Source organism: Tetrao urogallus (genome assembly GCF_951394365.1).
Source record: "Tetrao urogallus genome assembly, chromosome: 1".
NCBI classification, from domain to species: domain Eukaryota; kingdom Metazoa; phylum Chordata; class Aves; order Galliformes; family Phasianidae; genus Tetrao; species Tetrao urogallus.
Genome location: NC_136813.1, coordinates 65,518,888 through 65,544,194, shown reverse-complemented (window position 1 = coordinate 65,544,194; position 25,307 = coordinate 65,518,888). Strand labels below are relative to the sequence as shown.

General features: G+C 45.7%; 2 protein-coding genes across 2 annotated transcripts; both read right to left on the bottom strand.

Annotated features, from left to right (window-relative positions):
- Positions 1 to 1,548: 1,548 nt before the first annotated feature.
- LOC306945829 (regucalcin-like) lies at positions 1,549 to 6,496 on the bottom strand (the record flags this gene model as incomplete). The annotated part of the gene is made up of 6 exons (XM_079534653.1): positions 1,549 to 1,599; positions 2,550 to 2,704; positions 2,926 to 3,057; positions 4,063 to 4,278; positions 5,847 to 6,029; positions 6,331 to 6,496. 6 exons carry the CDS (start codon positions 6,494 to 6,496, stop codon positions 1,549 to 1,551), a joined length of 903 nt encoding a protein of 300 aa, XP_079390779.1.
- A 5,659-nt stretch (positions 6,497 to 12,155) lies between these two features.
- LOC306957517 (regucalcin) lies at positions 12,156 to 24,603 on the bottom strand (the record flags this gene model as incomplete). Its single annotated transcript, XM_079549009.1, has 6 exons — positions 12,156 to 12,206; positions 12,992 to 13,146; positions 19,115 to 19,246; positions 20,527 to 20,742; positions 21,924 to 22,106; positions 24,441 to 24,603. 6 exons carry the CDS (start codon positions 24,601 to 24,603, stop codon positions 12,156 to 12,158), a joined length of 900 nt encoding a protein of 299 aa, XP_079405135.1.
- Positions 24,604 to 25,307: the final 704 nt, after the last annotated feature.

The following is a 25,307-nucleotide window of genomic DNA, read 5'->3' as shown; positions in this document are numbered from 1 at the left end:
AACTAGCCAAGCACTGAAACCAACTTTAGGTTTCAGCAAACTGATATTTTCCTCATTTTGTCATGAAACTGGACATTATTTTTCATTCCAATACTCCCAGTTTGGCTTTGGACAGCTCCAAAACAAGTCCTTGGAGTGTTCAATCTTCTAGCTATAATTTTTGAAAGAAAGAGTTAGTTCAACTCAAAAACTATACATAACATTGCCTTTGTCTAATAGACGTGCAAAAATGCATAACTTCCTTTTCCCTCATGTTAAATGCATATAGTGCATTTAACAGTCTTGTTCAGCTCATAAAATTTTCAAAAGATGCAATTTTCTGTATTTTTAAGCAGAATCTTACTTTCATGGAAAAGATAAGGGTAGATTGAAGGCCTCCTGCCTGAATCCTGAGGAGCCAGTCTCAGCATTGGTGTAGGCATTAGTGTGGAAGAAAACTGCACATCTCAGGCAATCAGAGAAATGTCAGTAAAACACATTTACCCTACTAGAGAAGAAAGAGGAAGTGAAAGCAGTGCAAACAGGAATCTGGGCAGATGTTCAATACGGCATTGAAGGCAGAGAGAACAATTACATATGAACCTGACAATGAGCAAAATGGACCATAAAGAGACAATAGAATGCTGAACAAAATTGACATTACTCTAAATAGAGGAAGAAACTCAGAGGGAAGAGAAGAAAAACTAAAAGGAAGGGGGGAAAAGCAAGACTTGAAGCAGGAGAGAAAGAGAGGAGCCTTTCATGCAATAAGAAGCTGAAGCCATATATGCAATAAGAAGGTATAGAAATCAAAGAGTAGTCCAGACGTGCATGTGCAAATATGACCTCTGGTGGGACAATTCTATAGAGCAGTTTTCAGTATCATAGGCTATATTCTATGAGCCTGGTAACTCAGAATCTGTCTGCAAACCAACTGTGTGTGGTTTCTCAGCTTTTTCATGATAACAACTGAATGCAGAAAAAAAAAATAAATCCATAAACACCTTTTAAATGTGGTTGTGTAGTTTATTTTCAAGGCGTAAATGGTGGCCTAAAGGCAAAACAGAAAAATTTGTGACAAAGCAAATGGAAACAGCCTAGAACCTAAAATTGGAGCCTGAATACTTCAAGTGAGAGATGAAAGCCGGCAGCAAAGGAGCAGTCCTGTTCCAGTTATCACTCTCAAAATGTGTATTAAAATCAGCTGTATCATTTCTCTTACATCATTGTCTCATGAGGAGACAGACCAGGAGCCAGATCTGCTTTGGAAACCACAGAGACATGAAAATCCAGAGCTGGTGATCAGAAAGCTCAAAATAACTAAGCTCAAGCTCAAAGAAGTTTATGTAAAGTCACGGAAGATGTCAAGTTGTAACACTTTACCTCTCTGACCTATTGTAACCTGCCATGGGCCCACAGAAGAAGGAATATCTTCCGTTCCAAACAAGCACATTCTCAATCATGGGTTTAGAAATCCTCGCAGGATGGATTCTGTAGCTCATTGGACTTCTCCTTCCCAGAATTACTGCAAGAGGCAAGCACTTCTCATTTGTTACTTAGTGGTGACTTCTAAGCAGCAAAAAAATTCTGTGGGATCCCTTTAACACCCAGGCCTGTTATCTGTTTAAAAAAAAAAAGAAAGAAAAAAAAAAAAAGAAAGAAAAGAAAGGAAAAAGATTATGACTGAGCACAATAAAAACATTCAAATGCTGTGTAAAAAAACATCATAGCAACCTATCCCTACATCAAGAGTCTCTTGTTTTAAGAAGAGTCAAAAAAGAGTCATTACATGGAGCTCTTTAGAATCTTAGAGCACGAAGAACTTTAAGATTATAAAGCACTGGTTACTAATTTTGGTAATTTATACATTATCAGTAAGCATTACATGTAGTATTGTTTTACCTAAACAAGCCATAGCGATTTTTAAACAGCTTTGCCCATACAAAACACATGTGAGTTTGGAAAATACCAATTCCCTTTTGTAGCTGGAAAGGGGATAAAAAAGGTTCATAATAACCTTTTGATATTTAATTGTGATATTAATTGTGGCCTCCTAAACTCTGCTGCTTGAGAGATGTACTAGTTCTCAGCCACAGGAAACTTCTTCCAAGCCCTTCTTTCCATTAGAAGGACTCAGATCCCAGATTAGAGCCCCATCCCTCCTAGAACTAGATGTCTTCATCTATTGCCAAACTGATAATACAGAGTAGGTTTTTTTTTTCCCATTTTCCTCACTAATAGCCCTTCTCTTCTACACTATGGTCAACTTCCAGGGAATGATAGCAAATGCAATTGTAGAGCAGATGGACTGAAAAATGAAGGCAGAAAAAAACCTTTGGATTCAAGAGCCCTGGAAAAAAAAAAATGGATTGTTTATTATCTAAAATGTGGAGCCCATTTTTAACATCCAAAAAAAAAGTCCCTCACGATCTGGGGGAATGGGATGCAAAGTTTTGCTCTGGTGACTTATTTTCTTACAGTGTATTACAGAACACACTATATAAACAGGCAAACATAGGAGCTGCAGGCCTGAGAGGTCTAATTTACAGAAAGATCTCAAATCCCATCACCTTGAATATCTCTCCTGCCTGAGGCTCCTTGGCGAGGGTGGCCTCGTCCAGCCCATCATAGGCAGACGTCACGTACATCTCCGCGTAGTCCTTTCCTCCAAAGCAGCAGGAGGTGATCCTTGAAGTCGGCAGCCTCACAGTTTGGATTCTTTTTCCTGGGAAAAATATGAGAGTTTCCAATTCCCTTTTTACAGGGAGGATGCATATATGAAATCAGCACGAGCGATGGCATCAGAGCTATGGGTGTTTACTCAGAAGGCACTGCCCTTGCAGTGGAGCCAAGCTCAGGCAGTGGTCTCCTCCTGAGTTCCCCTTGGAAGCCTGGCTGCTCAGGCAGGCTGTCCCACAAGCAGGACTCAGCCGGAGCAGGCCTCACCTGTCTCTGGATCAATGCGGATCACTCTTCCTCCATCAATGCAGGCCACCCAGAGCTTCCCCTCTGCATCAATGCACATCCCGTCGGGCATCCGCTCCTCCTCCTCCAAGTGGTACAGCAGTCTGGGGCAGGCTGCAGGAGAGGCACGAGACAGCTCTCCAGGAGTGTCTCATTATGAGCAAGGCACCCCTGAGTTTAAATATCAGCAATTATCTCTCTCTCTCAGGTAAAGATCAAGAATTGCACTTATTTTGAGGGCCAGCAAAGCCCCCCATTTTCATTAGGCTTGGGAACCACATGGGCTACAGCACAGGGCCTGCACCAAGCAGGTAGGCAGTGGCACAGGATCGTTGGGATTTCATATTTTGAGGAGAATATGTTCTGTTTTAGAAATCCTTTCTCCTAAAACTTAGACAGCAGAGAAAGCAGCAATGTGAGCAATTGCAATTATTTTGTAAGCTTTTCACCCACGATTACACCAAGGTCACACTGACCCGAGCACAGGGGATGAAAGTTCAGCTGTTCCAACTCCCATGGAGCATAACGGGTTGATACAGCCCAAAAATACTTCACAGTTTTGACTGAGGTTCTATCAGTCAAGTTTGTATTTGAATTCCCTTTCTGCATAAAAAATATTTGTCTAGAAAATGACTTTATGCCAATTTTATCCAACATCTTTAGATAACTTTACCTTCACAAATGAGAAACTTCAGTAGCAATGATAATTTGTTTTTTTAAAATACATTTCTGTGACATACTTCCATGCTAATTCTGCATTCACATTTATGAAGTGAATATAATTGAAGCATTCCAGTAGATGGCAGTCGAGAATAAACAGCACCCTAGTTAGCATAAACTAATTCCCAGGATAAACGGCTTCATCCCTGCAGTTCCCTGGGGACAGCTCTAAACACAACCCATCTATCCAGCTGAAAGTGCTAAAGTCAAAGGACTGTCAAAAGATAGTTCACCAAATGCACCTGCCGTATAACCAAACTTGAGAAAAATCACGGTCAGCCTGCAAAGAAGCTGTAACCACAAGATACGAGATCGGATAAACCGCAACATATTACACTCCCCAGCCTTGCTGCAGAAAGAGCAAAAACACTCCTTGAGAACTCGAAAAAGTGTGTGTACCAATCTTTCCAGTGCACACGTCATAGCTGAAGGCATGCACAGCGTACGCCAGGCTGTCAATGTGAAAGAAGGTCCTGTGGTCCAGGGACCAGTCCAGACCATTGGAGATATCCACTTGGTCTAACTGTTTTATTACTGATAGGTCAGGGAAAAGAGTATAGAGAGCTCCTTGCTGTCTTGCTCGGACCCCTGGTGCTGTCTCTTCAGCCATCGTGCCTGAAATGAAAGCAGGAGAAGTGTTGCTTAGGATGGAAAAGCTTGTTCCCACAGGAACTTGCTTGGCCAGGAGCTTCCTTTAACTTTTAGCAAGAAGTCCTAGCAACAGGCGTTGTTGTCACACTCCTTTAAGCTTTTGTGACTTCAGCTATTATTCATTGGATATTGAATACTCTAGTCCAATAGTATATATTTCCCAGGTTGTCTCAAATAATGAGAACATCTCCAACCCAAGGTAACACTTGGTGACAAAGCAGCTGAACTGTGGAGACATTGTGAGGATGGAGAGTTTGTAGAAATGGGCCTGGAGACGTTCCTATACACCAGCGGGTGGTAAAAGCCATGTGGGAAACAGCAGGGTGGTAGAAGAAGAGAAAAATCCTCTCCTCGTGGCAGTGAGAATGGGACAAACTGGGTGCTGTCAGAGTGGTGAGACAGAGAAGAGGAGCTCTTCTTGAGAAGTGATCCTGGCCAATGGCAGGACAAGTTTCTGCATCTCTGTGAGCTTTCAGTCTTAGGCAGCAAGATTGAGAAGAAAGCCACAAGACACCAAAGGCTGAGGTTTTGCTTACAGCCCTCAAAGAAAAAAAAGGATGCAGGCAAGTGTCATATGCTCTTCTTTTTTTGTGGGCTTCTTTTATTATTCAAATGCACTGTTACCTCAAAATATAGGTGCTGTAAATCATATGGCTACCTCGAAAAACAGTAAAGAATAACAGAGTTGAGATTCTTTAAAAATCAAATTATTATTCAGTATTGCACTCATTGTTTAGTTCTGATTCACCCTTTTCCAAAGAGAGAGTTCAGCGATGAAGGATGGTAAGCATCCAATAAGGAGTATTTACATTTTCTTTCAGCTGCGGCAATCTGTTTCAATTGGTCTCATATCTTGTAAGATTTCTGAGTTACTTTTACAACATTTGGCCATACCTGCTTTTGAAATCACTGATCCACTCTGCACAGCTAGGAGCAGGTGTACAAAGCAGATTTTCTTTAATTTCTCTCTATTCTCACTCTTAAGTCCAGTGACACATCATCCCTAAAGTATAACTGAGAGCCAAAGGTATTTGCTGATTTTAGCAAATACAAAAGAAGATGAAATGGCTGGCTAGCAGATAAAGTGTGGGGCCATTTCCTCTCTCATCAGTCACTCTCTGCTCCTGCTGTGGATGGCTGTGCTTGAGAGGAAAACAAGCACAGGGGCACCCTGGCTGCATTGTGACCAGTGGCAGCCAGAGGCTTTCTGCCACTGTCATTTCCCACATGCTGCAGGTTTTGGGGAAATGCCTTCTGCCAAGCAGAAGCAGAGCCTTCCTGCCTGACAGTCTTTGTGGGCAATGCCTGCCCTCATCTAAATCAAAGGATTCAGGATTGCATGTTCTCCTCTGCTGGGTGATCGGAGGCTGAAGCAGCAGCTGAGCACAGCACTCACAAGATCACCCACACTGGCGACAGTGGTTTTTGTGGGGAAGTCAACAAAGGAGTTGACATGGAATAAAATGCACTACATAAAACACACTGTCATTGGTTCCTCTTTGCTCCAGAGGAAAATTCTGCTGGGGACTTACCAGCAAAGTACCTCCCCTTGGGATCCACTTTGCCATCATTGAACCTGTTGTTGGGTTTATCCTGCTCAAGCTCGAGGATGGTGGTGACCTTCTGGGTGTCCCAGTCCAGAAAGGCAAACCTGGTCCCCAGGGTGATGACATAGCCCCCACGCTGCCGCAGGGCCACAGAGCTGACACGGGCATCTGTGGGTGAGAGGGAACAGGAAAAGATGGGCACTTCTGGGCTCATCAGCAGCCCTGATCTCCCCCACCTCTCTAAGAGCACTGCTGGCTCGAGAAAGGCCCAGCTGGTGCAAACAGAGCAAAGGCAACATTTCTTCAGTCACCTCTGCGACATCCTCGAGGACCACATCTTGCCATCTCCACATCCTCCAAATATCCCCACTTTCAGGGCATGCACAGCCCTTAGGACCAAGCCTTTCCCTCTGCAGACACAGAGGAGACTCCTGAGACAAGTGAATACCCACGGCAGTTGTGCCCTTACCCACAGACACGCACTGCACCTCGTGGCTGAGCGCGCTCCAGCGGCAGACTTTCTGGCCATTAATGTCGACATAGACGAGCGCGTTCTCCCGTTCTTCCCAGACCGGGCATTCTCCCATCCGGTTCTTCTCCTTCACAACAGATTCAATTCTGATGGAAGAGGACATGGCCTGAGAGGAAGAGAGTCAGGAACTGATTTAATGAAAAGCTCCCAGTGTGTGGATTTTTCATCCTGACAGTGCTTAAAAGTGGAAAGTCCCTCAAATCCCAAACAGTGGAGTAATATAGGAGGCTCCTGTGACATTTCCGTGGTCTCAGGTTTTATCCTACCTGCTCTGGTTTGAGCAATCACCTCCTTTACACAGCTATTGCAAAACAGAGGGGGCCTTGGCTCCCACAGTCAGCGCTGACAGAGGTGCCACTGCTGCATCCACCCGTCAGAGATGAGAGATGTGCCCTGGGAGCCGGCCAGCCCCTGACACAACACTCTTCCTATAGCCTACTATTGTTTTGCAGGCATTGTTTCCCAGCAGGTGAGCTGAGGATAAGATTTGCTGATAATTCATTAGCAATAATAGCTTCGAAGTTAAGTGGGAAGAGCCAGTAATCATCACAAGCAAAAATGCCCACATTTTGGAGGCAGGGACTGTTCTCACTCTTCGGTCCCAAGGTGAGGTCAAAACAGTTGGTTTTGCCCTGGAATATAACCTTCTCTCCCCAGAAACAGTGTCCGAAGAAGATGCTGAGAGTGCAGGGCCAACACACGAATTACTAAGAAGTGATTTTGTATGTACGCTTTAGGGTATGGGACTGGTAGTTATTTGACTTCATTGGTTCTTTGCCCAACTGCCATGTCCATATGCCTTCTGTTTGCAACATATACAGAGCATCTCTGGGTCTCTGCTTTGGCACTATACTTCTCTGAAGAAAGATGCAGGCAACATGATGTCTAAAGTAAAATCCAAATACACTGTGAGATGCCAGAAAAAAAGAACCTCCTAAAACCCCATTTTGTGCAGCACCTCACAGCTGCTGCCCACAGCACTAACATGTCAGCAATGAGCATGCAAGAAAAAAGAAATGCTTCCAAGCAGAATCCACCAAATCCTGCCATATTCTCCCCAAAAGGAATACAAGAGGCTAAAAACATCCCAATCACTCTGGCTGTGTCCCCTCTGCAGAATGTCATCAGCATTTCAGCCTCCTGAACCCATTATGAGAGTGAGGCTGTACACGTTATTTCCTCTTAGGAATAAAGAACTAATGTCAAAACATCCACATGAAAATGAAAAGCAAAGCCAATTCAAGTCAGTAACTGGCCTTACAAGGGTCCTTTTCTGTTTTACTCCCTCCCCTGTCAGCAGACATCATTTCATTTTTTAATTTCAAGCCAAAGCTCTGCACAAGACGACAGCCAGCTGAAGCCTTAATGCAGGTACAGCACAACGGCAGCCGTGTTCAGCAAGGAACTGTAAGCCCCATCTTCCTCGGGCCAAGCAGCTGAGCCCTTCCATCAAGCTGTAGGGCACCAATGTGAAACTCCATGGGTAATCAAAACAACACACCTGCTGAGGAAAGGATTGCAGGACTGGGGCCAATGCCTCTTTTCCAGCATGAAACTGGCTGCTGCTTTCAGAGCTGATTAAAAATGAGTAAGAGCTGATGCTATCAGCAGTGGGCAGGAAGCCGGCCGTGCTTTCCATGCAGTCAGCAGGTGAGGCTGCGGACAGAGCAGCACAACATAGAATGGGAAAAGTCCTTGCTCAGTGTTTTCTTGTGTCATGAGAGCAGGAGAGGAAGAGAGATACTGCACCACACACGTGCCCTGGGGCCAGCCCCATCCACCCCAATTTAGGTGCAAATGAGTATTTCAGGTGACCAAAAGGTGTGTTGGGGTGGCTTCCCAGACTTCATTTTTTCCCGCCTTGTCTGACATTGGACATTTTTTGGTCTACGGAAGTGCAGGTGTGTGATGCTGAGTGCCTCTTGCCACCCAACCCGCCCTGCAGAGCAAGGGTGGTCCTGTGTGGAGTCAGGCGTAGGGGTATTTTATGATTCAAAGGTGATAATGATGTGAGGAGCAGACAGGAAAGTGGCAGGGACAGAGCTCCACTGGGAGACAGCCAGGGCCACCCATGATATCTTGGCCCCTGGCAGGGCCTGTCCTGATCTGGCACACGGGAACAATGCATTTCCTTACCTATGTAAGAACGTAACAAACACTTCCAGTCGATGCTCAAATGATTCACCCAGATAAGTAAATAACTGAGTTAGACCACAGTCATCATTGTTTCAAACCCAGAGATAACAATTTTAGAGCCCTAAGCCAGAGACCAGCTCTAACGTTCCTCACCAAAGGCAGTAGCACTCCCAGCCCCAGCTCCTGCCATGCTCTCACAGCTGTGCCTGGGCTGAGGACAAGCCCCAGGCTGCAGAACAGCACGGAGCTTCCACCTCTACCACAGAATCATAAAATTAAGGTTGGAAAAGAGTTCAGTGATCATCCAGTCCAAGTACCAGCTCATCCCCACCATGCCTGCTAACCATGCCCCTCAGTGCCATATCCACACCCCTGGGGATGATGACTCCATCCACCTCCCTGGCAGCCTGTGCCACTGCCTCACCAATTCTTCTGAGAAGGAATTTTTCCTAATATCTACCTTGCGGCACTACTCATTTTGCTTCATGCTTTCTTTCCACCTAAAATTATACCTCTGAAGAAGATTTAGTGTAGAATTATATATATATATATATATCATTCTATATATCATTTATATATATATATATAAATTTCCCATTAGCATTTTTCCTAAAGGAATTTTAATGGAGAAAACCTTATTTCCCGCTCAGCTCTTTTGTCCTGGTGACTTGATCTCCCCCACCACACACAAGCCAAGTCATGCAAAGACAGGAAACCTTTTCCTTGACACAGTACCAAGCAAATTGTTCACACTGCCAGGCCAGCAAGCAGCTTGGGTGCAACTGGAGGCTCCTGCTGTCCCACTGCCCAGGGACCCCCAGGCCTACAGCACTGAAGACATCCTCACACCACCCCAGAAATGATGTACTCACTGGCGCACCTGGACCCCAACAGAGATCTGCCCCCAGTCCATTTCTGCCTTCCCAGAAGCCATCTCAGAGGCTTTGCAGTCTCTGGGCACAAGTGGTGCAAACCTGCAGCAAGCTCCACCATGCACTTTCATCTGCCTCTAACTCTGTCAGTTTGCAAAGCACAAATGCAAAGCAAAGTTGGCCACACTCCCCTGTACCTGCACCTGTAGCTGTGTCTGGGGTTCCTGCTCCTTTGCAGTGCTTCCTGCTGGGCTCCAGCCCTGCTGATCTGCTCTGGTGCTGCTTCTTATAGGCCCCTGCTCTTCCCAACAGTGCAGCTGGGGGAGTGTAGCGAGGCACTAGCGCACCATGCATATTAATGCAGTATTTAAATACTGCTATTTCTCTCATATTACCTACAGGCATGCACTCAGACAATAGCACTGAATTTGTTACTTCGACTATGCAAGCGTTCAGCAAATCTGTTGCTCTGCTCCTTTTTTCACCAGACCCTGAATTACCCTTGCATAGCTTCTTCTCCTTACAGCACACTTCAACTTTGCTCCCTCTGGAAACTTTGCTTTGCATGTAATTTGACCATCCCCAGCCCTTAAAATCTTTCTTCAGCCACACAGTCCCCTCCTGCAGCCAGCAGCGCTGTCCTGGTGACAAACAACTTGGTTAGAGCTCATGAAAACAGTCACTAACACACTCCAGACAGCCACTCACCCCAGCAGAAGTCCACTCAATGCTGTTGTCCAAAAACCAGGGGAGGCCTTCTCGAGGGTTCACCCTTCTGTAGGACTGAGATGGTCCCTTCCCTTCAGCTGGGCAGAGCTGCAGCTCCCCCAGCACACAGTGCTGCCTGCTTTAATTCTGGCAGAGCTCTTATACCTGCAAAGGATTATTTGAGATTTCCCCAGCTTGGTTGGGAATAAATAGGCTTCACCTATGACTATAGATTTTGGTCACGAGGATGAAAAACCCCTCAGGGCACAGCAGCTGCTCCTCTTGATACAGTTTCTCCAGTCATTGGGCTCTTGCTCAACCCAACACGAAATCAAGTAAGTGCCATTAACAAGGCAGAGACTGAACAAAAGCCAGGAAGCCTTCCCCATGGAGGGAGTCAGCAGGTAGGAGGGAAAGGCTGGGCAGTGGCAATTGCTCGGACCATTTGTAGGCCCACGCTCTGTCAGGAAGCTCCAGTTGGAATACATCCCATTTCCCAGGATGCTGGAGGCAGCTCTTGCTTTGGCATTGAGGGCTGTTGGAGTGCAGCCAGGTTTTGGCAGCGTGGTAAGCACAGCTCTGTCAGCAGAGTGGGCTCTTCCTCACCACTCGGTGCCTGCGAAACCGGCTGGAAGAAGTGCAGCATGTGATCCTGGGAAAAGAAGAGCTGGCATTTCTTCCTATACTCTCTCAGTAAGTTTCCTGTGCCTGCCCACCTTCCCAGAGCAGTGAGTACAGAGGTGTGTGCCCAACGTGCCTGTCTGCAGCCCCCCGCACATGGAGCAGAGGATGGGGGGGTTCAGGCCTGGCGTTTCTTTGTGCCTCTTGGCTGGCAATGACAAACCCAAGTCCAAGAGGACCTCGCACACTAGTGAGAGTGCTCTCACTGCACCTCTCCTGTACACATAAAGCAAACTGCAAATGAGGCAGGAGAATAAACAACAAAAAGAAAAAACGCTCAGAGTTACAGTCATGAGTCAGAGTGGCCTGGGTTGAAAAGGACCACAATGGTCATCTAGTTTAACCCCCCTGCTATATGCAGGGTCACCAGCCACCAGACCAGGTGCCCAGAGCCACATCCAGCCTGGCCTTGAATGCCTCCAGGGATGGGGCATCCACAGCCTCCTTGGGCAACCTGTTCCAGTGTGTCACCACCCTGTGTGAATAACTTCCTCCTAATATCTAACCTAAACCTCCCCTGTCTCAGTTTAAAACCATTCCCCTTGTCCTATCACTGTCCACCCTCGTAAACAGCCATTCCCCCTCCTGTTTATACGCTCCCTTCGAGTGCTGAAAGGCCACAATGAGGTCTCCTCAGAGCCTTCTCTTCTCCAAGCTAAATAAGCCCAGTTCCCTCAACCTTTCCTCACAGGAGAGGTGCTCCAGCCCTCTGATCATCTTTTGTGGCCTTCCTCTGGACCCATTCCAATAGATCCATGTCTTTCTTGTGCTGGGGGCCCCACACAGCACTGCAGATGGGGCCTCACAAGAGCTGAGTAGAACGGGACAATCACCTCCCTCTCCCTGTTTGCCACCCTTTTAATTCAGCCCAGAACACAGTTGGCCTTTCGGGCTGCAAGCACACACTGCTGGCTCATGTCCAGCTTGTTGTCCACCAGGATCCCCAAGTCCTTCTCCACAGGGCTGCTCTCAAGAAGATCTTCCCCCAGTTTGTATAAATACCTAGGATTGCCCCAACCCAAGCGCAGCACCCTGCACTTGGCCTTATTGAACCTCATTATGTTCACATGGGCCCACTTCTCCAGCCTGTCCAGGTCGCTCTGGAAACAAATTATTTCACTAGAGAAGAAAGTTACAACATCCAATAGTTTACTAGGGCGAGAATCTTTTATTACAACAAAATATACCATCTGATACTTCAGTCTAAAAATATTCCGTGTATTTTATTAGTTTTTCATCCTTTTTTGAAGAGATATTGTAATTGTGTTATGGTTTCAAGGCAAAAGATGCTGAACACCCAGATAAGACCTTCTGATTCATCTTGCTTGAATCAGTTTTCTTGAATCCATTCTGAAGAGTGCACATCTAACCCGCAAATGGGTATGGTGGGATTCCTTTCACCCCAAGCCCAGTAATCTACCAAAAAAAAGAGAGGAGAAAAAAAAGAAAAATGCAGTTATGTCACCACTGCCAAACACTCTTCTTTCACAATCAGGACTGCTTTAATTTAGAAAAGGATGGTGTCCAACCTGACATACTACTGCATTGTGTATCCAGTTAACACAGGCTGGAATTTCAACCCACACTCTTTACACACTAAGCAATCACAGGCCAGAGGCCACTCCTCAGTCCATCATCCATTCCCCAAAAGCCTCTTCTCAGATGCTGCCAAGCCATAGTTCTGTAATTCCCCCCACCTATACAGAAGTGTGGGGTCTTTAAAACACAATCCTCAGGTGAGGTATTTTTTAAAGAGAGAATTTAGTTACAATCATCTAGAGAGTAAATAAAAGCAGATGTTTTTATCTGCCATTGTTTAGGGTACAAAACATCTTCCTGTAATAAATAGAAAACTCCCTCCTGGGAGGGGAGCAGTAAGAAGAGGTGAGGGCATGGGAAATTTGCACTGTCAGCTACAATATGCCATGTATTACAGGGTCTACAGAACATTTCCTGAACCATTTTATTTGTTAGTATGGATGTCACCAGTAACAAAGTTTAAATAAAGAAACATTTTCAAATCATAGAATACATTTAAGTTTCTCCTCCTGCAACAGGAACCAAAAATATGAACTTCACATGTACGAATGGCATTCTAACAACCACCCTCCTCCCGCTTCCCACCACTCCAACTGTTGTGTTGTCTCAGTGCAGGAGGAGAAAAATGGCCTTGTAAAATGAAAGGAAAATGAACCATTCACCTTGAAAACCCCACCAGCCTGCGGCTGCTGTGAGAGCCGCTCTCTATCCATCCCATCGCTGGCTGAAGTCACATACATCTCTGAATAATCCCTTCCTCCAAAGCAGCAGGAAGTTGTCTTGTCAGCAGGAAGCTTCACCGTCTGGATTCTTTTTCCTGGAGAAAAGCATGCATGCAGTTTCTTGTTTGTCTACTTACAGCAAAAAATTTAAACAAATTATTGCAAATAAGCCCTGTGGAGTCAGGCGCTCCACAGAAGCAAACAGGGGGGCCCTGGGAGGTCCCACGCTCTGTCAGGACACTCATAGAACCCTGGGACACAGAAGGCAGGTTTCTGTTAACCACACTGCTGCCGATCAGGTGTTATTTGACAAGTTTCAATCTCAGTTATCACAAATGAATCGCGACCCAAATCCCAAATTAGAGCATGTCCTCTAATTAAATGCTAACATCCACAGCACAGACATCCCCATCTGAGCTCATCATCTAGGCTGCCATATAGGCAATGGAAATGGGATTTAATTCCTCCCTAAAACAGGTCACATGAAACCCGCCCCAGACCTGCTGACTTCTCTGTTTTAACTACAAAGGAAGCCTGGAGCGAGCAGAGCTCGTGCAGCTCTCGCTACACCGCCACTGCCTGAAGTTAAGGAAGATTAATTCCTAGAAGATTTTCCTGAAATTTTAATAACCTTTCAAATAATGCTTGCATAAAATAGAGATCATGGGACACGTCTGAAGTTTACAAAAAAACTCAGGGCTACCATAAATATTATGCATTTATTACGCCAAGAAATAACTATCATCCTAATGACAGAAGAAGTAAACAGATTGCCTCTGGTGTTAACCAGAAGATTGCTGAGACACTTCAAAGCAGATTTTTCTACAACTCCTCCAAATTCTGGGCAATATAATAATGGCTTGTAGCCATCATGCCCGTCTTGTTTATCTACAACTGACTTTCACTTTCTAGAAATACATACGAATCCCTTACAAAATACGTGATTTCCCTGGGTCTTCCGTTATGTGTGCACAAGACTTGGTTCCCTTACAGTAACACACTGTTCAGTGATGTGCTGAAACAGCAGAATAACAACCTTGATATTGGGAACTTTACAAAAGGATGAAAAAAAAATTGAGAACTAGGACTGCTGGACACCTCTGAGAACTTTTTGGTCAGCTTCAGGGTAGGGTGACGTTTCCTAGGATGTGTTTATCAAAGCACTTTTGTCTCATTCATTATGTCCTCTAAAACCTTTTGCCTCACCCAACAAGTTGTGCTTTGGTCTCCTGCAGTGCAGTATCAGAACTGTGAAGAACTGACAGAAGCACACACCAAATGGCTTCACCTGTTCCGCAATACTGAGCAGGGCACAGGCACAGTGGAAAAGAAAGATGTAGCTGTAGGTGTCCCTGTTCATTGCTACAGAGTTGAACTAGATGACCACTAAAGGTCCCTTCAACTCAAAGGATTCTGTGATTCTACGTTAATGAAGCTATAGGTACAGTTCTACCACAGTTTTGGCTCAGACACACCTGGTTGGGGTTGCTGCTCCCCAGGGATTGTATGGACTCTATTTTGGTGTGAGAAGATACACTGGCTGTGCAGTCTAAGTTACAGCATGGCACACGGTACAGGACTAAGGGGCTCATCTTACTTGCTAGCACGAACGTAACCCATCTACCCAAACCTTGGGACTGAGAGGGATGTGTGGGTTTGTTTTTGTTTTGCTAAATGCCCTCACACAAGAGCTGGATACTTTCATACTGTCTTACTTTCATTTCCAAAATAAATGAAAGAAAATAGCAAGCTAACAATGGTGAAAGAACCTCTTGTATGAAACGGACAGTGGAGTTTGACTCTGAGATTCCTTATATTGCATAACAAGCTTCTTTGACACTGACCCACAGTGATTAAAGTAAAAATCAAAATAAAAGTTAAAAAAAAAAAAAAACATTATCAGTGTAATGGTGCTCAGGTTATATACAAATGTGGTTACCTCCTTTTTTTTTTTTTTTTCCTGAGAAAAGCAAATTTATCTAAATATTTAGAAAATTGGGTGAGAAGAAGCCCTCTGTGTTACCTGGGAGTGACAAGGAGGGCCACGAAGATGGTGAAGGGCCTGGAGCATCTCTCCTATAAGAAAAGGCTGAGTGAACTGGGTCTGTTCAGCATTGAGAAGAGAAGACTGAGAGGGGACCTGATCCAGGTCTATAAATATCTAAGGTGTGGGGGGCAGAATGGCGAGGCCAGACTGTTTTCAGCAGTGTGTGGAGACAGGACAAGGGGAAACGGCCGGAAACTGCAGCATAGGAAGTTCTGCACAAACGTGCGCAAGAACTTCTTTACAGTGAGGTGACGGAGCACTGGAACAGGCTGCCCAGGGAGGTGGTGGAGTCTCCTTCTCTGGAGATGTTCAAGACCTGCCTGGATGCCGACCTGTGCGACCTGCTGTAGGAACCTGCTTTGGCAGGGGGGTTGGACTCGATGATCTCTGGAGGTCCCTTCCAACCCCTACAGTTCTGTGATTCTGTGAAGGACCAAAATGAGTTCCAAGGCAATGATCCTGCCAACTGGCTCCAGCAGTGGTTACTCAGTCAGCTGGAAGTGGAGAGATTACATGGCTATGGGTTACGTGGTGTCTTGTAAAACACTCCAGAGGCCACCCGAAAAAAAACGGTCTGACACAAAGCCTGAGCAAAAAGGAGAGGGAAGGGCATTCAGAGGGTGAAAACATGCATCAAAGAAGAGGCATGAGCCCATGAGATAAGGGAAGAGGCCCCGAGTGCATCAGCAAAGTGGTCCCAGTGGGGAACAGCCTGGATGATACCGTTTACAAAACTCTGAGATGAGCAACATCTTCCTGGAGATGTGAGAAAATCCACACCTGGATGCTCTGAATTCCACCCAAAAAAGTATTTTTCAAAGTTTGGTATCTCTAGATGAGAAACACTTCAACAAGCCTTTCAGAGACCCTGTGCAATCAAGGGATATTAAAAATGATTGATGAGGAAGAATTGGAAAACAACTGATTTCCCATTAAAAGGCATGGTTTCATAAAACCAGATCACTAAATGACTGGAAGGTAAGACACGAGTTGGCACACACACAAGTTGGACATCCCTTCTGAGCCCTTGGAAAGCCAGTGGGATCAGTCAGCACAGCCTTTCCCTGTAGCACATTCTGAATCCAAGGGCAGCAGCTACCTAGGCTAAAGAAGCCTCAACCTGAAAACCTGCTTCACCCTGAACCTCAGAAGCTACATTTAGAAAAGATGCCAAACCAACAAGTTTTCTTGCCCAGAGCTGCTGGGATCTCCCAGCTGGAGCTTCGTCCTTCTGGGGTTGTATTCTGCAGGACAGGAGGAAGTCCCACAGGTTGGCAGAGCCTTGGATGGATATAAATAAGAAAGAGAAGGAAAGAGGCTATCTGAACCTTAGTTAAGACCCTGGAGGAGTCAGTAGAGAGGTGGCAGCCTACTTGGTGCACAGTCAGGCTCTGCAGCACGCTGCAGAACAGGCCCACATCAAGGGATGCTGGCATCCCTTAGTCTGCAGCCCTATAAAACCCCATGACTTCTGTTAGAGCAGGACCAGCACAGCAGATCCTGCACTGCATCATGCAAACCTGTGCTGTCTGAGACTTGTCAAAAACAAGTTCTCATTCTCACTCACTGGCCCCTTGCAGACAGTGTGGTTCATTCTTTCTCAAGTGCTTTTCCAGAGTTTATACCCAGACAAAATCATGCCTGGCAGACCACCAAAGATGAAATGGGAGTAGCAACACATGGCAGACTCAGACAATGGGCACACCCAAGACATTACTGTGGGAATGATAAAATGCTGTGGGACTCATTAAATATTTTTTTGTGATTTCAGTTGCAAAATTTATCATGCAAATAATGTTCAACAATAAAAAAAAAAATGTTGCTGGCATCAGTGTCATGTGAAACTTGTATTAATTTCAGCAGGGTGTCCAAAACAAAACACCATGTTAAAAAAGCAAGACAAAAAAAAAAAAAAAAAAAAAAAAAAGGCTTAAATCACCATTACCATTTCATGGCTTATCAATAATTTTCCACATCACCTATTACCTGTAAAGGTGAATACTGATGTTCAATTTAGAGGATGCAAGAGGATGGTAAATCTTTGGTGGATGCAAGAGGATGTCATGATGGATGATTAGCTATTGCCTACCCACCAAGAGTGGTAACACAGATGAGCTGCTCCAAAGGCAGCTAGGAGAAATCTTTGGATCCACTGGCCTCATCCCTATGGCAAATTTCAACTTCCCAGACACCAGCTGGAAATAACACACTGCCATGACATGCAAGTCTGCAAAATTCCAAAAGAAAGCTGAAGATCACTTCCTGTTACAAGTACTTAGTGAGCCAACTAGGAAAGGAGCCCTACTGAACCTGTTGTTGAGAACTGAGAAGGCTGATGGTAGGTAGAGATGGTAGGTGGCCATCTTGGCCACTGTGATAACGAATTAGCTGAGTTGAACACTTTTGGTGTAAGAAGAAAAAGGGCCAGCAGAGTTGGCGCCCTGGGAATCAGCTCTGGAGTGTTCAGGGGTCTGGGAAAGCTGGCTGATTTTTAAGAACCACCTTTCAAGAGCCCAAGAGCAGGCAATCCCATTGTGTCAACAAGTCATACTGGCTGGCGTGATGTCTGACAACAAAATAAGCTGTTCTAAATATGTCAAGAGCGAGAAGAGGCCTAAGGAAAACACTGCATTGTGCAGATGGTCAGCTAGCATGCAGGGATCAGGAAAAGTCAGAGTCATGTTTAGTACCTTTCTTGCCTGTTTTCAATATTAATGTTAATATATATTTTAATATTAATGACAGATCTTGAGCTGCCCAATCCTCTGAGTTGGAAGACCATGACTGGGAGAGTGCTGACTTTCCATTTCTGGCCACTGAAATTGTAAGGGACCATTTGTAACAGTTGAATGTTCAGAAATCTATGGGGCCTGACAGGAATGGACTTCAGAGTGCAGAAGGAGACAGCACGTTATAGCTGATGACTCTGAACAGTTCACCCAAGACTGAGGAAGCCTGGTGAGACTGCCATTGACTGGAAGCCAGCTGATGTTACACCCAGCTACAAGAAGAGTATAAAAGAAGACATACAAAACCACAGAGCTGTTAGCCTAAACTCAGTACCCAGAAAAATTATAGAGATCGTTCTGGGTGCTATAAAAAGGTGCCTAAAGAACAAAGCTATTATCAGGCATAATCCACATGAATTCATCAAGAGAAAGTCCTGTCTTAGCAATCTGATATCTTTATACAGTAAGGTCACCCGCTTGGTGGACGAAGTGGATGTAATCTTTCTTGATTCTAGTAAGGCCTTTAATATCATCCCTCACTGCATCCTTCTGAACAAGTAGCCCAGCTATGAGATGAACAGGTACCTGCCATGCCATACTAAGTGTGGAACTGGCCTTGCAGGGGAATGTAGATAGACTAGAGCACTGGGCAATCAGCAGTGGCATGAAATTCAATAAAGAGTGCTGGGTGCTGCATCTCACTGCTCCCTGCAGCTCCCTGAGTTGGGAAAGCAGAGGGAGATGCCAGGCTTTGCTCCTGGGAACAGATAGCAGGACAGAACAGCACAAAGCTGCATAAGGGAAGGTTCAGACTGGGCATTAGGAAACATGTATTTACCATTTAGGTGGTCAGAAACAGGAACAGAGAGGTGCTTGGAGCCCCACACCTGCCAGCATTCGAGTTGCATTTGGACAATGCCCTCAATAATATGTTTTAACTTTTGATTAGTCCTGAAGCAATCAGGCAGTTGGATTTGATGATCTTCGTAGGTCCTTCCAAACTGATTTAACTGTTCTCATGTTCTGTTCAAATGTTCTATTTTAACTCAAACAATTCACACGTGTAACAGTAGTTCCTCACTGCAGCTTCACCTTTTCCAACACAGCAGAGACTGGGAACAATGGAAACTTATTTACAAAGCTAACTTCTAGAAGTAATAAAAGACACTTGCTAAAAACCAAACAAACAAAAAAAAGACTTAAGAATAACAGTTGTACCATTTCTGTGTTGAGGGGAGAAGAAAAACTACTTGTTTTTTTTTAAATGCAGACTTTGCAAGGACTCACCTGTCTCAGGATCAAGGCGAATCACTCTCCCACCATTGTAGCAAGCTACCCAGAGTTTGCCTTCTGTATCAATGCACATCCCATCAGGAATGTTCTCCTCTTTTTCCACTTTGTATATACTCCTACGGTTGCCTGCAAGGTAGAAGAAGTACAACTAAGAGATGCTCTCTTCCAGTGTATCACTCATGCTCTATATTTAGAATAGAAACTAATGATTTAGAATATAACCTAGTGATTTTTAAAATAAATACATATATGAATATTATATATATATATTCAGAACATGAACTATGTATTCTGAAAGCAGACTGAATTCTTTCAAGTATGGCTTGCTTCCAGTCAGAGAACTGGAGATTTTCATCAGCCTGCTGAAATATGCCAATTATCAGTGTTACAACACAAAACTGACCTTCAGCTACATAAACTGAGAGTTTATATAAACAGAGATTTAGGAAAAGCAATAACTTCAAAGGCACACTGTCAACTTAAAAACAAATAGTTCTATCTGAACTTCTATCCACTGTTATTAAAGAAAATTAAAACCAACTTTCCAACATTGTTTATTTTATGCTCTGACAACTTCAATGTTTCTCATATGTTGCAATGCTTTTAATGAGTTCCCTTTCTGCTCTAGGGATTATCAGATTGCCCACAGAAAAATAAGCAGGGGGAAGAAGGGAGAACCACACCATTTCCTAAAGGAAAAAAAAATAAATCATAAACCAAAAACATAGCAAAAACATCAGGACAAGATGCTACACCTAAAATGATTTAAAATGTTTTAAAATTAACAACATTTCAAATTGACAGGATTCTTTTAAGGCAAAATCCTGCAGTCTGTGCATTCAAAAGCAATTTCTTAGTCCAAGTCACTCAAATGTTTAATTTGCCCAAGCATGTAAGAGCCCTTATGGGCTTGTTTTGCTTTGTTTTAAATGAGTGAAGGAAGAAGACTTTTGAGTTACTGTTTTCCAGCTGTTGCTAAGATCTGTCTGCTTGGGATTTAAAAACCAAAATAGGGTGAAAAATAATCTAGAGAAGCCTAGCAGCAGTTTTGAAAAGCTAGCCTCATGCAGCCACAGAAATCTAAGCATACAAGGAACCCTGCCCTTTTTATGCAGGAAAATCAGATCAGATCATGTTTAATAACAGGAGTCCAGATTACTACTCAAACTCCACCGTGCAACTGTGATATTTTATGTTAGCAACTGCCTCTGATTTGTTTGAGATATGGACCCATGGGGGCACAGGTTTGTTTTAATACGGCTTCTGCTGCTTTGTTCTAAGAAGGATTCTGAAGAAGTGCACGTGAAGCTCAGAACATAATTCATTATCTTGGTAAAAACCAGAATGAAAACTAGCACGCCAATCTTCAGGCACAAATGACTATTCTAAAATACCACATTTCGTACCAATTTTTCCAGTTTGGAGATCATAATCAAAGGCATCCACTGAGTAGGTCAAGCTGTCAATGTAAAAGAAGGTTTTGTGATCCAGCGACCAGTCCAGCCCATTGGAAATGTCCACCTGATCAAAGTGCTTCACCACAGAGTGGTCAGGGCAGAGCATGTACAGGGAGCCCTGGCGAGGCTCCAGCACTGCGGGTCGAATCTCTTCAGCCATCGTACCTGTGCAGGGCCATAGGGCAGAAAGCAGGTTCAAAGGGAATGAACGGGGTTTGGTGGCAGCCCCTCGCTGTGATGATGCCCACGCTGCCAGTAGGAGAAGGGAGCAGCGGAGGGGCTTCAGAAATTCAGGGAAGAACAACAGAGGAAGGCAGATTTCAGAAGTGCCTGCATCTAGCAGATGACAAAACAGAGCCTTTGTTTTGACTGCTGAAATGGCATGCAGTCAAACTTCTCCAAAATGCTTTTACTTTCAAAAATAAAGAAAGGTGTTGGCAACATTTTATTTCCAACATACCTTAACATTTGGTATTGAAGAAGCATAGGAAATACTTTCCCTCAGAAACTGTCTTATAAAAACAAATCTCATCTTTGTGGCTCTACGTTGTCAGCTGACAGTGGTTCTTGAGAGGATGCAGAAAAGCAAGCTAAGGTAAACCTGAAGACCTAACTGCACAGCAGGCACACAGAGCAGTGCTTTTAAAGCCAGGAGAGAACCAGGAGATGGCTGAGACAGGAAGATACCTCTGGCTGCCATCTAGTCTCACCCCTGCTCAGAGCATGTTCCTCAAGACCAAGGTCAGTCTGGTCTTCAATATCTCCACAGATGGAGACAGCATAGCTGCTGTGGGAAACCTGCTCCACTGCCCGACCATCCTAACAGATGACCAGCAACAGAGTTCTCTTACATTTACACACGATTTCCTTAATGTCAGTCTACAACCTCTTGTCCTGAGTACCACTGAGCAGAATTCCAGATCCCCCTCCTTAACCAGCACCCCACCAGCTTCTTACAGCCATGGGTGAGACACCCCTGAGCCTTCTCCTCTCTGTGCTCCAGTGCTTCCACTGGCACTTCGTCATTCAAAATGAGCACACCAGCAGGGTGAAGACAAGGTGTCTTAAACTAGGCAGACCCTGAATAGTAGCTCTCTTTTTACAAAAAGAATCCTGATTAGGTGGTGGCCAGGTGATCCAAATACATTTCTAAATGGGACTGAATAGTGGAAGACAAAAAAATCCTTACTATAAACTATATATAAAAATACATGTAAACTATTTTTAATACTAACTATAAACCAACGCTACATCTCCAACTGACTGCTGCATGCTGGCAGTAAAACCACAGAGGAGGAGCATGGCAAGGACTGAGCAGCCACAGAAAGGAACCAGGTGCAGCATACCTGCAAAATACCTCCCTGCAGGATCTACTTTCCCATCGTTGAATCGGTTCTTTGCTTTATCTCTGTCCACCTGAGCAATGGGGGTTACCAATTGCTCTTTCCATTTCAAAGCAGCAAACTTGGTTCCCAGCGTGATGACATAATCCCCCGACTTCCGAAGAGCCACAGAGCTCACTGGAGCATCTAGAAACAGGAAGGGAGGAAAGTGCCAGTAATGGCAGATTAGTATACAGTAGTTAAATAAAAAAATCAGTGTGAAGACAACATCTCTGTAAAAGCCTCCAATCAGATGCAACATAAAAGAGAGCAACTTTAAATAAAGCAATAAAATCTGAGATAGGATTTAACAGAAGAGACTTAGGAATATGCATGGGACTGATCACCAACTCTCTAACTAACTAAAACATCTGCCATATTTATAGCTTTGCAGAGATATAGTTTTGCTAATTCAACCACCATAAGCCATCCATGCTGCCAAAAGGAGCTGCTCCCTGGTGGCCACCAGTTCGTGGCACCCTTTGGTTTGTAGCCCCACCAGAGACACCACCACACAAGAAACACAATGCAGGCACTGCCCAACTGCATGTGTGCATGGGGAATGGGGAGCAACACGAGGGCAGATCTTTAGGGTGTGAAGTGTTCCAGCCAACCCAGTGCTTCCCAGACCCTTGCTTTCTCCATGCCTCTATTTGCAAAGAGGGCACATTCACCTTTTCATATGACTTGCTGCACTGAACCAGGGCTGCCAGGAGCTCTGCTGGGCCCTGCTGAGGATGTACACGTGCAACAAAGACAGCACTGTATCAATATGGCACCCTCGTCTCCCCAAGCTGCAGGGTCACAGTGCCACCAGCCACAAAACTCTGAGCAGCAGCACTCATTCCAGGTTCAGTTTGGCTAACTGTCCTACTCAGGTACGTGAGCACACTGCTGAAGCTGCAGGTAGTCCTGGCTCAGCTGTGCTGGCAAAGTGGATGCCGCTTTCTTCTTCCTGGTAAAGCACTGCAGGAAAAAGGTACAGCAGGCCGGAAAGATGGAAGCAGCCACCACACTGCTCCACTTAAACACAGTGTAAGCAACCATACCACCCCTCACATCTGGCTTGGCCACAGCCACCTAGAGGGCTTTGCTGAGGAGCACCCATTGGAACTGCCCTTCTTTGCAACACCATTCTGAGCTGCACAGGAAGGTGGCTGTAAGGCCATAGCAGTCTTCTGCCTGATGAGCAGAAAAGAGCATCTAAAGCTGTTGCTAACTATAGGGTACCATAATTCTCTGTGAGCCTCAGTAATGCATCATTTCTCTCTCATTTTCCACTTTGGACATCAACCTACTGTTTTAACTATGTGGCACTCTCTGAGTGTTCATTTTTTTTTTTCTGTCTATACACTGTGGTATTCTCAAAGGCACAGCTATTCATTATAACTATCTTACTACTAAACAGAGGAAATGGAAGGAAGTTAAAAATACAAACAAACAAACCTGAAGAGCAGCTACTTTAGCTGCTATCCCTCCTACGTTTGCAGAAGCTGATCAGGAGACATGAGAGCAGCCTTTCTGTATCTAAATGGGGACTATAAGAAAGAAGGGGACAGACTCTTTAGCAGGGTCTGCTGTGATGGGACAAGGGGAAATGGTTTCAAACTAAAAGAGATTTGGGTTGTGTATAAGGAAGAAGTTTATTTACAGTAAGGGTGGTGAGGCACTGGAACAGGTTGTCCAGAGAAGTGGTGGATGCCCCATCCATTCAAGGTCAGTCTGGATGGAGCTCTGACCACTCTGATGTAACTGTAGGTGTCCTTGTTCATTGCAGGGGGGTTGGACCTTTAAGGGTCCCTTCCAACTCCAACAGCTCTATGATTCTCCAGTCACACCACCTGTGTGGCCCAAGCCAGGAATGCAGACAGTGGGCAGTGGCACTGCTGCAGCCAGGTCAGGGGAAGGGAGTTTGGGAAATAATGCTTCCAAATTAGCGTAACTCCTCCTCTCATCTTGAAGCTGGTAGCTATGCTGATTTTAGGGTCAGAAAATCCAGGCCAATGAGGTGTTGGGTAGGCAAATCAAGTGTCTTTCACCATGAGTTACTGACATAGCATTAAAACCCAAGCTAAAAAATGTCAGGAGCTGCCCTGAGACAGACCCACAGAAATTTACATTATCACTTCCAGAAGTTAATGTGCAACTGTTTATTAGCGCTAGCACGCCTCTTCTTTTCTGGAACAAAGCCCTAAACCATTGAACACAACCAACCATTGCACATCACAGAATTACAGAATAGCCAGGGTTGGAAGGGACCTCAAGGATCACGAATCTCCAACCCCCTGCCACATGTAGGGCCACCAACCTCCCCGTTTAATACTAGACCAGGCTGCCCAGGGCCCCATCCAACCTGGCCTTGAACACCTCCAGGGACGGGGCATCCACAACCTCTCTGGGCAGCCTGTTCCAGCACCTCACCACTCTCTCTGTACAGAACTTAAAGAACTAACATCACCAAGCATCACAGCAGCTCCTTACCCACGGACACAGCCTGCACCTGCCTGCTGGCTGCATCCCAGCGGCACACCTTCCTGCCCGTGATGTCCACGTACAGTAGCGAGTTCTCCTTCTCATCCCACACCGGAGACTCCCCGAGCCTGTATCGGTCACTCCCGATACACTCGATCTTAACGGAGGACATGCCTGAGGGAAAAGCACAGCTGTACACATCTGCGGGCAGCGGGAGGGCAGCGCGGCCGGGCACACGCGGTTCTCCACCGCGAAGCCGTCACGGCCAGCACGGGAGCCGCTCGGCCCAGGTCTGTGCCCGGCCCTCCCCGGTCGCCCTGCCGCGCCTCTCGGCGCCGCAGCTCTCGCCGGGCGTTGCGAGTCGTACCTGAAAGAAAGAAAGAGTCGATCCCAGCGGTAACAGCGCGCCTACCTGCTGCCGGCCCGCACCGCCGCGCCCGGCCCGACGCCACCGCTCTTATACGGCGGGAGGCGGGGGAGGCGGCCACGCCAGCCCGCGGCCGAGGGGCAGCGGCGCGGGGCCGGGCCCGGCTGGCGGCCCTCCCCGGGGCACTGCGGGGCGGGGGCCGAGCCGGGCAGGGAGCCGACGGCGGCACGGCGCGGGGTCACGTAGTCGCAGTGCTACTTCCGGAGCCACTGAGACACGAGGCGGGCAGCCGGGCTCTCGTGGCCCTGAGCCGGGTCTGCGCACAGAGCAGTGCGTTTCACTCAGTGCTCTCACCTCGTTCGCAGAATGACCGAATCCTCCCCTACGACGACAGGCTGAGGGAGCTGGGCTTGCTCAGCCTGGAGAAAAGAAGGCTGTGGGGTGACCTCATTGCAGCCTTTCAGTACCTAAAGGGAGCCTACAGACAGGAGGGGAATCAACTCTTTGAA